The 12,748-nt window shown below is 40.8% G+C and overlaps 1 protein-coding gene and 1 non-coding gene across 3 annotated transcripts; both read left to right on the top strand.

The window, feature by feature from the left end:
- The first annotated feature begins 3,009 nt into the window (after positions 1–3,009).
- LOC120294172 lies at positions 3,010–3,171 on the top strand. The gene has a single exon (XR_005551664.1). It is a non-coding gene; the product is annotated as a U1 spliceosomal RNA (small nuclear RNA).
- A 799-nt stretch (positions 3,172–3,970) lies between these two features.
- Positions 3,971–6,460, top strand: LOC104444382 (plasmodesmata-located protein 8). Of its 2 annotated transcripts, XR_005551044.1 has the most exons (4): positions 3,971–4,906; positions 5,046–5,134; positions 6,009–6,119; positions 6,223–6,460. XR_005551044.1 is itself a non-coding variant. In XM_010058039.3 (3 exons), the coding sequence occupies exons 1-3, from the start codon at positions 4,108–4,110 to the stop codon at positions 6,225–6,227; spliced, it is 915 nt and encodes a 304-aa protein (XP_010056341.2). In that variant the 5' UTR covers positions 3,976–4,107; the 3' UTR covers positions 6,228–6,460. The 2 variants fall into 2 exon arrangements, 1 of the variants encoding a protein (XP_010056341.2); XM_010058039.3 differs by lacking the exon at positions 5,046–5,134 and having other exon boundaries at positions 3,976–4,906.
- The last annotated feature ends 6,288 nt before the right edge of the window (positions 6,461–12,748 follow it).

Below are 12,748 nucleotides of genomic sequence, written 5' to 3'. Positions count from 1 at the left end.
GAGAATTTGATCGACTTAGGAATTTACCCTATCTTGAAATATGCATCCTAAAAAGAATTGGGAGGAATATGCCATCCTAAAAAGAATTGCTTCCTCCCATACTAGATGCCTTTGAGAGGGAGAGTCCCTATTCAATTGACTTGGGCATTCGCCCTTTCTTGAAATATGCCATCCTAAAGAGAATTGGATCGACTTAGGCATTTACCCTATCTTGGAATATATTCTAAAAAGAATTGATCCCTCCCAAGATGCCCCCCTCTCTCTCTACTTTGATCAATGAGGGGAGGGATCTACTTTCTCTCTCTTCCTCGCAAGAGTAGCACAACGTTGTTCCAATCAAGAGCACCCAAATCATTGATGATTGCCACAAGGATTGCTGACCTCACCTAAGGTAAAAGTGTTGTTGGTCACCGTGCCATCGCGACCTACTCCTTTTCCCTCTCTCTTATCTAGTACTTAGATGATATTTTAATGATTTACTAGTAACCCTAATGTCTTTTATTTTAAAGTAAGTCCAAAAAATGATATATAATGATGTTATTTGTAAATCAATTTGAAAGCATCATCTAAGGACAAGATGAGAGAAAGGGGAATTATATATATATATATTCTATGCCTTTCATTTTTCATTGGTGTATGACCAATTTTTTCATTATAAAATTACCATAACAAGATTGCAATCAATTTCAAAAGATCACAGGGCACATTGCAAAAAGTTGAAACATCCGCGGGCAAATTATTACTATTTTGAAAATCTAGGGAGCATAATGTAGTTCTCTTAAATTTGTTGGGCACTTTTTCCCCTCTTAAGTGAGCATCACGTAGTCAGGTGAAAGCACGTGACCGACTTTCCGGCGAGGAATTTAGCCGGAGTGGATATCATCATCATGGGTACATTGATACCGATTTGAAAATTTTAGGTGTTCTTTTTCTCCAAATTTAAGATATCAAGGGGCAAGTTGCAAACCACCTAAAAATGTCGGGGGCAAATAGTAATATTCCCTTCCTTTTTAAAATAGGATTTAAATTTTCTGCCCGCATAATCATGAAGGAAGGGGGATAAAACGAAATATAGATGTAGGGCCCACGCATGACCGTTTCAAAAAGTCGATTGTCGACATCCGTACAGGTAGTCGTGGGCCAGCAATGGTGGGCCGGGCCGGAGCGGAAAGTCTTGTTTCCTGGGGCAGGTAGGGAACAAATGAAAAGAATACGAGCGAGTTGGGCCCCTCAAGAGTTTTGGAAAGAGGACACGCAATTGACTCCTGAAGTTGATAGATTGATGCTTATCAAATCTTATATGCAACCTATTCCGTCAAAAAAAAAGAAGAAAAAATCTTATATGCAACCAACGTATGGCCATGAGCCGCCGGTTCCCGCCCTTGGCTGGGTATCTTACCGGGCCTGGTGGAGGGAGGTCAAGACCGTTGCCGGGTATGCTCAGCCATGTATCTTGACCTTTTATTATTATTATTGAAATTAGTATGAGATTAGGCAATTGGATGAGGCATATGAAAACTTTCAACGTAGGAATTGGGCGTTACTCATTCAAATTTCACATTATATGCAAATTGCTCTTAGTATAGGCCTAATTCTAGTTGCTTTGTGGTACTTGCAAGTATGGTCGTCAAATGGACGTGTCGGGTTGGGTTGGATCGAAAATGATCTTACCCAAATCAACCTATTTGGCTTATTTTGACTCATTTATATATAATACAAATTCAATGACTCATACTAATCTGACCTAATCCGTATCAAACACATATCCGGCTTGACCCATATTATTAAAACACATAGATATCTAAAAACAAAAACTTTTATGCTATGCGTCTAGTGTGTAAAAGATAAAATTTTCCAATTAAGTTTGTGGCTTTTTCTTTATTGCAATTTTTTGAGTTTCACAATGAAGTATCCCACATATCTTAGAATTAACAAGTCAATGAATATTGACATGTAAAATACTAAATTCATTTTCATTATCTTCAAAAGCATGAAAGATCATGAATTCTTTACTATTTTTCAAATTTGAAAAAAAATAATAATATCATAAATAGATAGTAAGTTACCCCACCTGAAAACCTCTGATCTAAGCCTGAAGACAAGTGAAAAGAGACTGCAGGTGGGTTGGGCTTTAGACCCATTAAAAACCCACATTTTATGAAACTTTATTGCTCAAGCTCATATCAACCCATTTAACAAAATTTAACCAACCTATATATCCCAACTCATCATATTTGTTTAATAAACGAGTTTTTCAATCCAAGATATTTTGTTGAATCTTCTAATAACCGAGTTTCCACACACATATCATGATGCTTGTATCTTTGGATTAAGAAAAAGAAAAGAAAGAGAAAAGAAATCCATATCCTACTGAAAATAAAAGAGTACCAACCCTTGTAGATCAACATCATTTTCACGTTCTCTCCCTCTTCCCCGTCCTTTTCATCCCTTCGCCTCTCCTTTGTGCTCTTTACCGTGCCCCCCTCTCTTTGCACCTCCTCTTCTTCATCTCTACCACCACCGGCTCGCGACAGACCTGCATTCGGTCTTTGTCGCCTCAAGGTTCTCTCTCCCTCTCCCTCTCTCTATCTCTCTCTCCGCTGTCGGACGTCATCTACCATGTTCATCCTGCTCTCTGTCTCTGATCTTACCTCTTCGCAATGTTACCTCATCGCCCTCAAACTCCAGCACCAGCTTCAGAGTTACCTCAGAGACGGATAGTTCTGTAAGAGCAGGGGATTCACACTGCACGATGCTGAGAACTGGATACGAGGATGACAAAATCGATCCTCATAGAACGCACGAGGAGGTCGCAGGAAATGGACAAAGTGCAATTGCTGATCCGGGCGACCGCCAAGCGACGCTACAACCTCAGGAAACAAGACCGACAGCGATCCGCAACAAGCCTGGCGTTGTCGGCTCGGTTTGAGAAGGCTTGTTTTCCGGAGTCCCACATCGACAAGGAAACAGAAGAGAGAAGAGGTTGAGGGCCCTGGTGCTTTTTGCAACATACTTACCTGGACGGGGTCAATGGACAATCAAGAAGGCCCATGGCCTAGGTTAGTGACGTCCCTTGCACTATGGAGGGGTGCTCGCCTAAGGTCAGCCCGGAGCGGTTGAGCCTACGTCATAATATGTGGCAGCAGGGGCCTGCGTTCGCGCGGCCCCTATCATTACTTTTGTTTAAGATTCTTCCGATTCGTATGTTTGTTCGTTTTGCCTTTGTGACGAAGCTTAGTCGTTTCCTTACTTTCCAAGGTTATACCCGTCTCTATGCGTAGTGCAAATTATCTCCCATGGCACTTTAATTTTTTAATCAACAAATTTATATTTTTTGTTTAGCGACTCCGTTGCTTATATATATATGGAGTTTATACATCCGTTTTTACTTAATTGGTATTTACATCCATCGAGTTAGGTGGTAAACAAATTTAACTACGAGTTATTGTATTTTGTATTTGATATCATATTCCAACACTACGGAAATTAGACTCGTTCCCAAAATAGAGAGTTCTTCGATGCTATTATTAAATATCATGGCAATATATTCTTTTGAGAAAATGATCAAATTAAACCTATATCTGATGTATGAATGTCTATTTAGTCTTTTTTTTTTACCAATATAATCCTAGACTTTTACGTAACTCAAATTACTTGGAAATTTCATCCTACATAAGTTGCTAAGTCACTTTAATATAGGTTGGTAATTTCATATTAAAGCTGTTACGCGGTCCTTTAGCAAGTTACGTAACTAAAAGGTCGGTAAGTCGATGTGAAAATTACTAATTCGCAAATGATAAATAGTTTTGGTAAGTTTCCGATAAGTTTTTTTTGAAAAAAAAGTCTTGGGTCAATTTTTTTTCACCTATAATTTTTTATACTCAGTCCATATTTTTGTGCGCAAAATAAAAAGAATCCGCTTATAGAACAATGATCAAGGTGCCCAAAATGAACCCTCTTTTTCTCAACATGCTTTCCACGAGAAAATTCGATAAAAACTAAAAAGCAAATCACTCCTCTCCCTCCCCTACACTCCCCTCCATCACAGGCCAAGCATAAAACAAAGCCCAAAGAAACAAAAGCAAAGACCGCCATCATCATCACTACATGCGAGTAGAGGCAAAAAAAAGAAGATTAAACAAAAGAATGGTGAGAATCCTTCAGCAACACTCCTCTCGCAACGCCCTACTCTCAGCTCTCGATCCCTCTTCTCTCCTCCTCCTCCTCCTCCTACTCGCTTTCAGTCACGCCCGCCTAGTGAAGCCCAACGCCTACATATACTCCGGCTGCTCGCAAGAGAAGTACCAGCCGGGCTCGCTCTTTGAGTCCAACCTGAACTCCGTCCTCACGTCCGTCGTGAGCTCGTCGTCCCAGGCCACGTACAACAGCTTCGCCGTCGGCAATGGCACTGCCGCCCCGCCCGAGGGCTTGATCTACGGGCTGTACCAGTGCCGGGGCGATCTGAACCTCGTCGAATGCTCGGGATGCATCCAGAGCGCCGTGAGCCAGATGAGCCTGGTGTGTCCCTACTCGTACGGGGCTTCCCTTCAGCTCGACAGCTGCTACGTGAGGTACGAGCACATGGATTTCTTGGGGAGGCTCGACACGGGCTTGAGGTACCATAAGTGCAGCAAGAGTGCCGGGAGCGATCAGGAGTTCTTCCGGCGCAGAGACGACGTCCTCGCTGACTTGAGAGGTGCGATAGGTTTTCGGGTCAGCCGCTCGGGACTTGTCCAGGGTTTTGCCCAGTGTTTAGGCGATCTGAGCACGGCCGATTGCTCCACTTGCCTCTCGCAGGCGGTGGAGGAGTCGAGGACCCTGTGTGGAACCGCGGCAGCAGCGGACGTCTTCCTGGCTCAGTGTTATGTGCGCTACTGGGCTTCCGGCTACTACGATTTCTCTTCGGGTGAGTTGAGTTTACAACCTCTTTAACTTCCGATTCATTTATTCCCGCAAACGAATAGAATACTTCTCTTTATGTGTCTTTATGCAAATGATCATACAGTGGAAATACCTCTAACACCGGGTCTAATTGTTCTGTTCAGTTCAAAAACACAATGTTCGACTGCTTTACTGCACTCTAGAGCGAGGGAAAGTGAGTGTAATTTCAAAAAAATTTCTCAGCCAAGAGCTCGTAAGTGCCACTTTTGTAAAGTAAAAGCATTAAAGGGCAGTAATAAGAACTTTTAAGGAATGGAGCTCTATTCTTTTGGTCTTTTCCTTTATGTTATTCTCTTCAATGCAATAGACTTCTTTTCGCGTCCACTAGTTTATTATACTTGCTTTTCCTCTCCTGCACGATGAAAAAGATAAGTTTCCATTATCCCAGAGAATCAGCAGGTCAAATCTTCATTCCCCTTTTTTTATATGGGGAATGTTGTCAATTATTGACATATATAAATGAAGTTTCTTTAAAGAAATGGGTGGAAAGTTAGGCTTTATTTGAATTATATTGTAGAATATGCAACCTGATGAAGATGGTAATGATGAGCTTTGAGAAGGAGAAGATAGAGATTTCTGCAGTGACCCTAAATCACATTATGCTGTCTAACGAACTTTATTAGTACCATCCCTGCTATAATCCTCACTTCTAATCTATATTTTAGTCTTATATTGTTGATGTTAAACCATTAAACAAAGTATTGACAAATGAAACTAAGAATTTCTCCAATGAATTTATAACATATGATGATTAGTTTGCATATTGTAGAGTTAATCATCGCTAATATAATCCACGCTCATAATTTATGTGCATGGACTGCTAAGCCTTACATAGTTGACGCTCTGCAGCCTTAGATTGTCAATATTTAACCCTAAAGTTAAGTGTTTACATATAGTGATGATTTTTGTGTCTCTCTCGTGGATGTGAATCACTCTCATTCACATAATTCTGTAAACCATGACAGTTTTTTCATCACGCACAGCGTCGTGCTCATTCTATTTCTATTTTTATCCATCTCTCTAGTTGATCAGCTTTAGCATTTTGCTAAGAAAATGCACATGTTCAGGTTCTTCCAACAATGAGGACCAAGCGGGCAAGACCGTTGCCATCATCGTGGGAGTAGTCGGAGCTCTTGCCGTCTTAATCGTCCTCCTCTCGCTCTGCCGAAAAGCGATGGGTGCGTTCTCTCTCTCTCTCTAATCATTTGCTTAATCAAATTTATGTCACTAATAAATTTGTGATTAAATTATGATGGTGCATGTTGATTTTGTTATCGCCAGGCTGAGAAGAGAGAATATGCAGCATTCCATGGAGGACACAACCATGAGGGATATATGGTCCATCTCTCAGTTACTTTTCTTCTTCTTCTTCTTTTTAATTTTTTTTCTTTTGGGTTTTTGTTTTTGAGTCTTTGTTTAAGGCCGAAGCAAAGTCTCGACCAATCCTTTTGACTGTGGATGGCAATATATAATTTGACTTCAAAAGAATATTGCGAGTCTACGTGTAAAGTTAAGAATAGAACTTGCTTTTTTTGTTTGCTTTAAACTGGTGGGAGCGAAGTTCAAACCTAGAGAACATAAAAAGTTGTGATGGTGAACGTATGCTCCCACAATAAGTGCATAAAATTTGGTAATAGTGATGATGTTTGCTTTAGTGGTCACTCTTTGAACATGGAAAGGGAATTCTCAAGAGGGGTTAGGTGGGGACGATTTAGTTTTAAATATGTGTTTTGACTCTCACGCTCCGCAAAAGGACATGACAAAAGTTCTGAGAGTAAAAGTTAGAGTAGGAGTAGAGTAAAACTTAAAAAAAAAAAAAGTCAAAACTAAAGTTAAAGTATAAAGTGACGAAGTAAAAGAGGGGAAACGAAGTTCCACGTCACATCGATTGAGGCCGATGGACTTCCATTGGATAGAAAAGCGGTATAAATTCTCATCTCGCCGCATCATCTTCCAGACTTTTGGAAATCATTCGTATAATTAACAATGGCTTAGCTTTGCTTGAGAATCGCAGGGGAAATTATTTTAAGAATAAATTCCAACATGGCTTGTTAGAGAAATATGCCTTTAGAATATGTCCCAGAATTAAGAGATTGGGATCAATTCGGTTCCCAAAAGAAACCCAAATTTTGATCAAACCGTTGAGGATTCGAGTGGAGACTTGGACTCACCAGCGGAGTGGCGAGTGACGAAACAGATAAGGAGAAGAGACACGAGCATACGATGAAACTAGATGCGGAGGGTTCCATTGGCGACGGCGTCGACAAAGCTTAGATGTGGCTCCGCCTGATGCTCGGTCGATGCTCGGCCATCCGAGAGAGAGAGAGAGAGAGAGAGAGAGAGCTGTTGTTTTGGGCATAGTGTTTGCAGCGGCGACTGGGGAGGATGGGGGTGAATAAAAGATAGAGAGACAGTAGAGATAGATGGAGACGAGGCGGTTTAGGTTTTTTCTGAAAGGACTTTGATTAGGTTTAAGTTCACTGAATCTGGGTCCTCCAAGTCCGAATTCGTTTTTTCCTCTTAATATTTTGTGAACAATTTGGGTCATGTACTAAACCTTTTCAATTTTGCATATAAAAGAGTTCTCAATTTTTCTTTCCAAAAATCGAGTTCTTTATTAAATTTATCTTTCATAAAATGCTTTTGTCATTAATGAATTTATGCTGATATGGTAACTTTTAATATAATAAGGAAAAAAAAAAAAACATTGCAAAAGAGCAAAGGAAATTAGGATTTTGAATTTTGCATAATTCCAATTGCATGTCAATTTCAATCAACTAAATTTGAAGTGAGACGGGATTTCAATGGAAAAATTGTACAAATTAAAAAACTCGTAGGCCATATTCAGGGGGCTAAATATAACTTTAAATACAATGACTGTTGTTCTATTTGATGTTTGGGGCAACCCAATTCATATATGTTCAGAGTTAATCTGGATTTAAAAATTCCCCTTGGAGATGGATACATCCAAATAGGATATCTGCTATTTAGTAAAAATGAGAAAAAAAAAGAGAATAATGTGAGCCAAATTGTAGAAGCTTTCTTAAATCTTCTCAGTCGCATATTTAGCCATTGTCGCGGGACTAGCACCAGGTCTGCTCTGGCCTACCGCACCGGCTGTCGTCGAGCCTTGGCTGGTCATTCCCATACCATTGCAATCGTCCCTCTCGAGTCTCTAGTTTCTTGATATTCCCCGGATTTGAGATTTGGACTTGCAATTGATGGAGGCGGCCACAAGATGGTTGCACGGTCGCCATAGCTTACCGACCTCCTCAAGGCGGCCGCGCAACCTCAGAAGATAGAGACTTGGCCATTAAACCCTTTGCTCTTTTCATTGTCTCCAAATTTGAGATCTTGCAATCGATGGTGGCGGCCACGAAACGGTCACTCAATCGCCAGGCTCCTCCCGACCTCCTCGTCGCGGTCGCACAACTGTCGTGTTAATGCTGGGCTTGGTTTAGTTGTGGAAAGCTTGGGCTTGATTTGGTTTAGATTGTTTTGATAGATTTGAGCTTAGCTTTATCTATATGAATGTGGACTGGGTTTATTTCAGTGAAATGGACCTACAGAATTTGAGAGGGCTTGATGCTAGAGTGTCGACTTGAGTCCATGAACCCAAATTCGTGTGACCAGTGTCTGTCCACGTTTGGGCAGGGCCTAGCTCGGGTCCCCATTTTTGGATTAATTTTTTTAATTTTTTTAAAGAAAAATATTATAAAGTTTAAAAAATTCAGAAAAAAATTAGAATAAGCTTAAAAATTAGATTTTGAACAGTTTTATTTTGAAATGTGTGAATTGATTAAAAGATTTTCTTTACCCAAAAAATTGAACACACTCTTAGAGCTTTACGATATGATTTTATAGGTTGTTAAAGACAAATGTTAGGTCGATGTTTGCGTAGTTCCATTTTGATTATCACTTGATTGCACACTTTCAATATGTTGATTCTTGTCTACCTCTGGCCTAGTTAGGAATGACATTTTTCTTATTTCTTAGCATTAGATTCTTGCTTTTCCTTGCATTCTATTTATTGCTTCTTTGTTTGCTAATTATTATTTTAATGATTGTGTATCAACATGATCACCTTACATGTTAATGGATAGGTTTAAAATCAATTTAGATGGCCTGAAAAACATCTTCTTAAAGGGAACAAGTTATGGTACCAAAAGGGGACTAGTTGATTAATTGGTGTAATTAAATTTTCGAATTTAGATTCTCTTGTTGTTTAGAAAGTGAAATATACTCCCATACCTCACTTACTTTCTAGTTGACCTTAATAGACTAGTGATGACTCCTCCCATATGTCGTGCGAGGTATGCGCATAGAAGAATTCACACCTAATCAATGGATGTTGGCTCGTGTCTTAGGCAATACTCTTAAACCAATTGTTTTTTCCTATCCAAACAAAAAAAAGATAGGTCGTGACATAGAATTGTCAGAGTAGGCAATAAGACAATAGTGACAAACCAGTTTTGGAAAAGCTAGCACATGGCCACAAAAAGGAATTGTATTGGAAGTTCAGCTTGTAAATAGCAGCATGGAAGGAAATCCTATTGGCTAGGTACTTCTTTGGACCATCTAAAACGAGAAAGTTGAAGATACCTATATAAAGGAAGATTATTGAAGCCCATGGTGATGATGAGCAACATAGAAGAATATGAAATAGTTCAACACTTTGAGCTCATATTGTTTCATTTTCTTTAGATTTCCATTATAGTGTTCTTCCTGTCATGTAATCGGGAGAATATTTAAGTGTACAAGTGAGATAGTAGTGAGTGAGTCCTAATAATGTGATCCATATCTGATAGGGTAAGTGCTTGTTGATTGCAACTTACCTTGAAGATTAATAGACAATCCAACCCACCTTCTGGTTGTTAGTGTGGATAGTGGATATAGGCTTAGTGATAAAGCCGAACCACTATAAATTATCGTGTGCTCTTATTCATTTCACTTTCATTTACTTTATTTCATTAATACTTCATGACATTTGAAATTCCTACTTAATCTAATTTCTATTGTAGCTGCTAATTTTTGCAAAATCATAAAAATTATTTTAAAGCAACCTATTCATCCCTCTAGGTTGTATTATTAGCCCTAACAATTGGTATCGGATCTATGTTGCTTGTTATGTAAAGTACATTACTTATAAGCATAAAAATTTTCTCTTATTTTGATGGTTTCATTTTTACCTTTGAAATCACCATTACTTTGTGAATTTTGGAGATTTGGCTAATTTTACTCGCTACCTTCTATATAACTTTGAAAGAATTTCCATTTCTTCTTCCAAGGCTCATGCTTATCTCTTGGAAAGCCTTGAACCTGTCTATCGTGACAAAATTTCTTTGAACATGCTACTTCTGAAAATGAATTCGATATACAAAATTTTGATCATATGTCTCTGACCCTAGTCCAACGCCACCAACGATGTCACTCGCTATGAAGCTCGAATTATCTGGGTCATCTTGAATGAAAAGACATTTTTGTTGGGTCATATGGTTATTCTGCATATGACTTGTGTGGCAAGGAAAAAAATTGAAAAATTGCCTTATTGTGGCTTGATCACTCTCATCTTCAGGGCAAATGGTATCATAATTAATGATGATCTCAAGGCAGACAAATTGGCCAATGTGGAGATTGAAAAGGAAACACTAAAGAAGATGATGATCGGGCTCATTTCCACAGTTTGGGTAAATCAACCAATGAAATCGTCCATGCGAGACATGGAGATGATGAAGTCACTCAGCGAACCCTTCAAGCAAGACTAAAGGAAGGTGTGAAAAGGGCCATGCGTGGCAAATAAATAGCATCTACAACTCTATTTAGGCTCCCCAGTTCCTTGTACCAGACTCGGCGAACCCTTCAAGCAAGACTGAAAAAAGGTGTGAAAAGAGTCATGCGTGATAAATAAATAGCATCTACAGCTCCATCTAGGCCCCCAATTTCTTGTACTAGACAAAAGGGATCAACAACTCAGGGAAGCATACTTTTGGAATCTAAAGAGATGAGATCTCCAATGCAGATTTCCATGAGGCCGTTAAGAAACTTCAAAACACGATCCAAAATTTTGGACGTTATCTCATTTGTATATAGTAGACCATTTTCAGCCTTCAATGCTGTAATCCTGTTCGCGCTAGTCTATACCCATCAACCTAAACTCCTCCCTTAAAAAAAGAAAAGAAAAAGATCCCACTGTTCTTAGATCTTTTTAATATGTCTGTCGCGACCTCTTTTTTCGGCGCCCGCGATCGGATACGGGCGCCTAAGGAGGCTAATGGCTCGGCTGAAATTAGTTATGCCCGGACTCTCCCAAGTCCACCAATTCACGATTTAATGGTCCAAGTTTTTAACCTGTAAATCAATTTTTAAAATGGAGTCGCCACTAATTGATTTGGGGTGGGTTGACTAGAAACCCAAGCAAGGTATCGGGAGAAATACTTGCTCCTGTGCAACCAGAGAAATTAGGATCGGGGACTTGATTACACTAGTTAATCACTAATGCCCTTTCGGTACCGAATCTTGTTTAAACCCTAAGGCTTTTTGGATTTTTGAGAAATTTTTCCATGTATTTTTGTGAAGGAAAAATATTTTTTTTGGGCATTTTCTCATTTTTTGGACATAAAAAGCATTTTTGGATTTTTGATCTTTTTCTGAAAATATAAATCTTTTTTGGTTTCTTTCTGACTTTTTTGGCTTTTTTAGGAAAATATGGGATATTTTTTATTTTTTGATTTTTTGGGAAAATAAAATATTTTTATTTTTATTTTTGTAATTAAAATATTATATTTATTATTATAATAATATAAAAACGAACCGGGTCGGGTTCCCGGTTGGGACCGACCCGATTCGCGACCGCGAGACTGGGCGGGCACGGCCCGGATATATATATATATTTTAAAAACCTAAAAGCCCAAACCCACTTTGACCCTTTTTCATTAAAAGAAACTCAGCCCAAAGACTACCCGGCCCACACACACAACTCGGCCCAGGAGGAACCCTACCCGGTTCAAACCCACGCCCGACCCATCCTTCAGCCGCCGACCCGGATTACAAGCCGCGACCCGATTCTAGAAGCCCTACCCGGATTCGTGGAGCCCTACCTGGCTGCGACCCGACGCGGGATCGCTGGCTTCTCCATCCGTCTGCAGCGCGGGTGGAGGGACTGGGGACGTCACTGGATAGCGGCGTGGCGCCTGACGGCAGTGGCGACGTGACGGACGGCGGTGCAGCATTCGACGGCAACGTAGCGGGTCTCCTCGTCGGGGTTAGGGTTTCATGAGAGGGGATGATGGTGACGACGACGACAGGTAGGGGAGGTAGCCGGGTTTTGAGCAACGGCGACGATGCGTCCGGGGGCGGTGGCGGCGGCTACTATTACCTGCTAGAGGCGAGAGTCTGGCACGGCGACATAAGGTAGCGGCAGTCGGGACGGGGCAGCAACAGCAGGCCCTCAACCTCCAGATTTGGTGCGGCTTGGGTGAATCGATCGCGGCAACGGCGTTGGAACGGTGGCGGACCAGCAGCAGCGTCGGCGAATGCGAGTCTTCGGCTTCCCAGATCTGGTCCTCCGGAACCTCTTCTCTCCGGCTTCGACCTTCTACGGCCTCGGCTTCTTCCACTCCGCATCTCTCCCCTTGGGCTCGCTTGTCGCCACCCTCCCGAAGTCTCTGAGGGAGGTCGGTTTGAGATCGCGACCCGATTTCCGCCTTGCTCACTCTTTGAGCTCCCCGAAGTCTCTTGGGAACCCCTCTGAGCTTGCTGGCTCCCCTTCCTCGACGACGGAAGTGCTCCACTATTTATAGGCGAGGTT

The sequence above is a fragment of the Eucalyptus grandis genome, chromosome 5 (assembly GCF_016545825.1).
Source record: "Eucalyptus grandis isolate ANBG69807.140 chromosome 5, ASM1654582v1, whole genome shotgun sequence".
Lineage (NCBI taxonomy): Eukaryota > Viridiplantae > Streptophyta > Magnoliopsida > Myrtales > Myrtaceae > Eucalyptus > Eucalyptus grandis.
The sequence above is the reverse complement of the archived record's forward strand: the minus strand, read 5'-3'. Positions and strand labels throughout refer to the sequence as shown.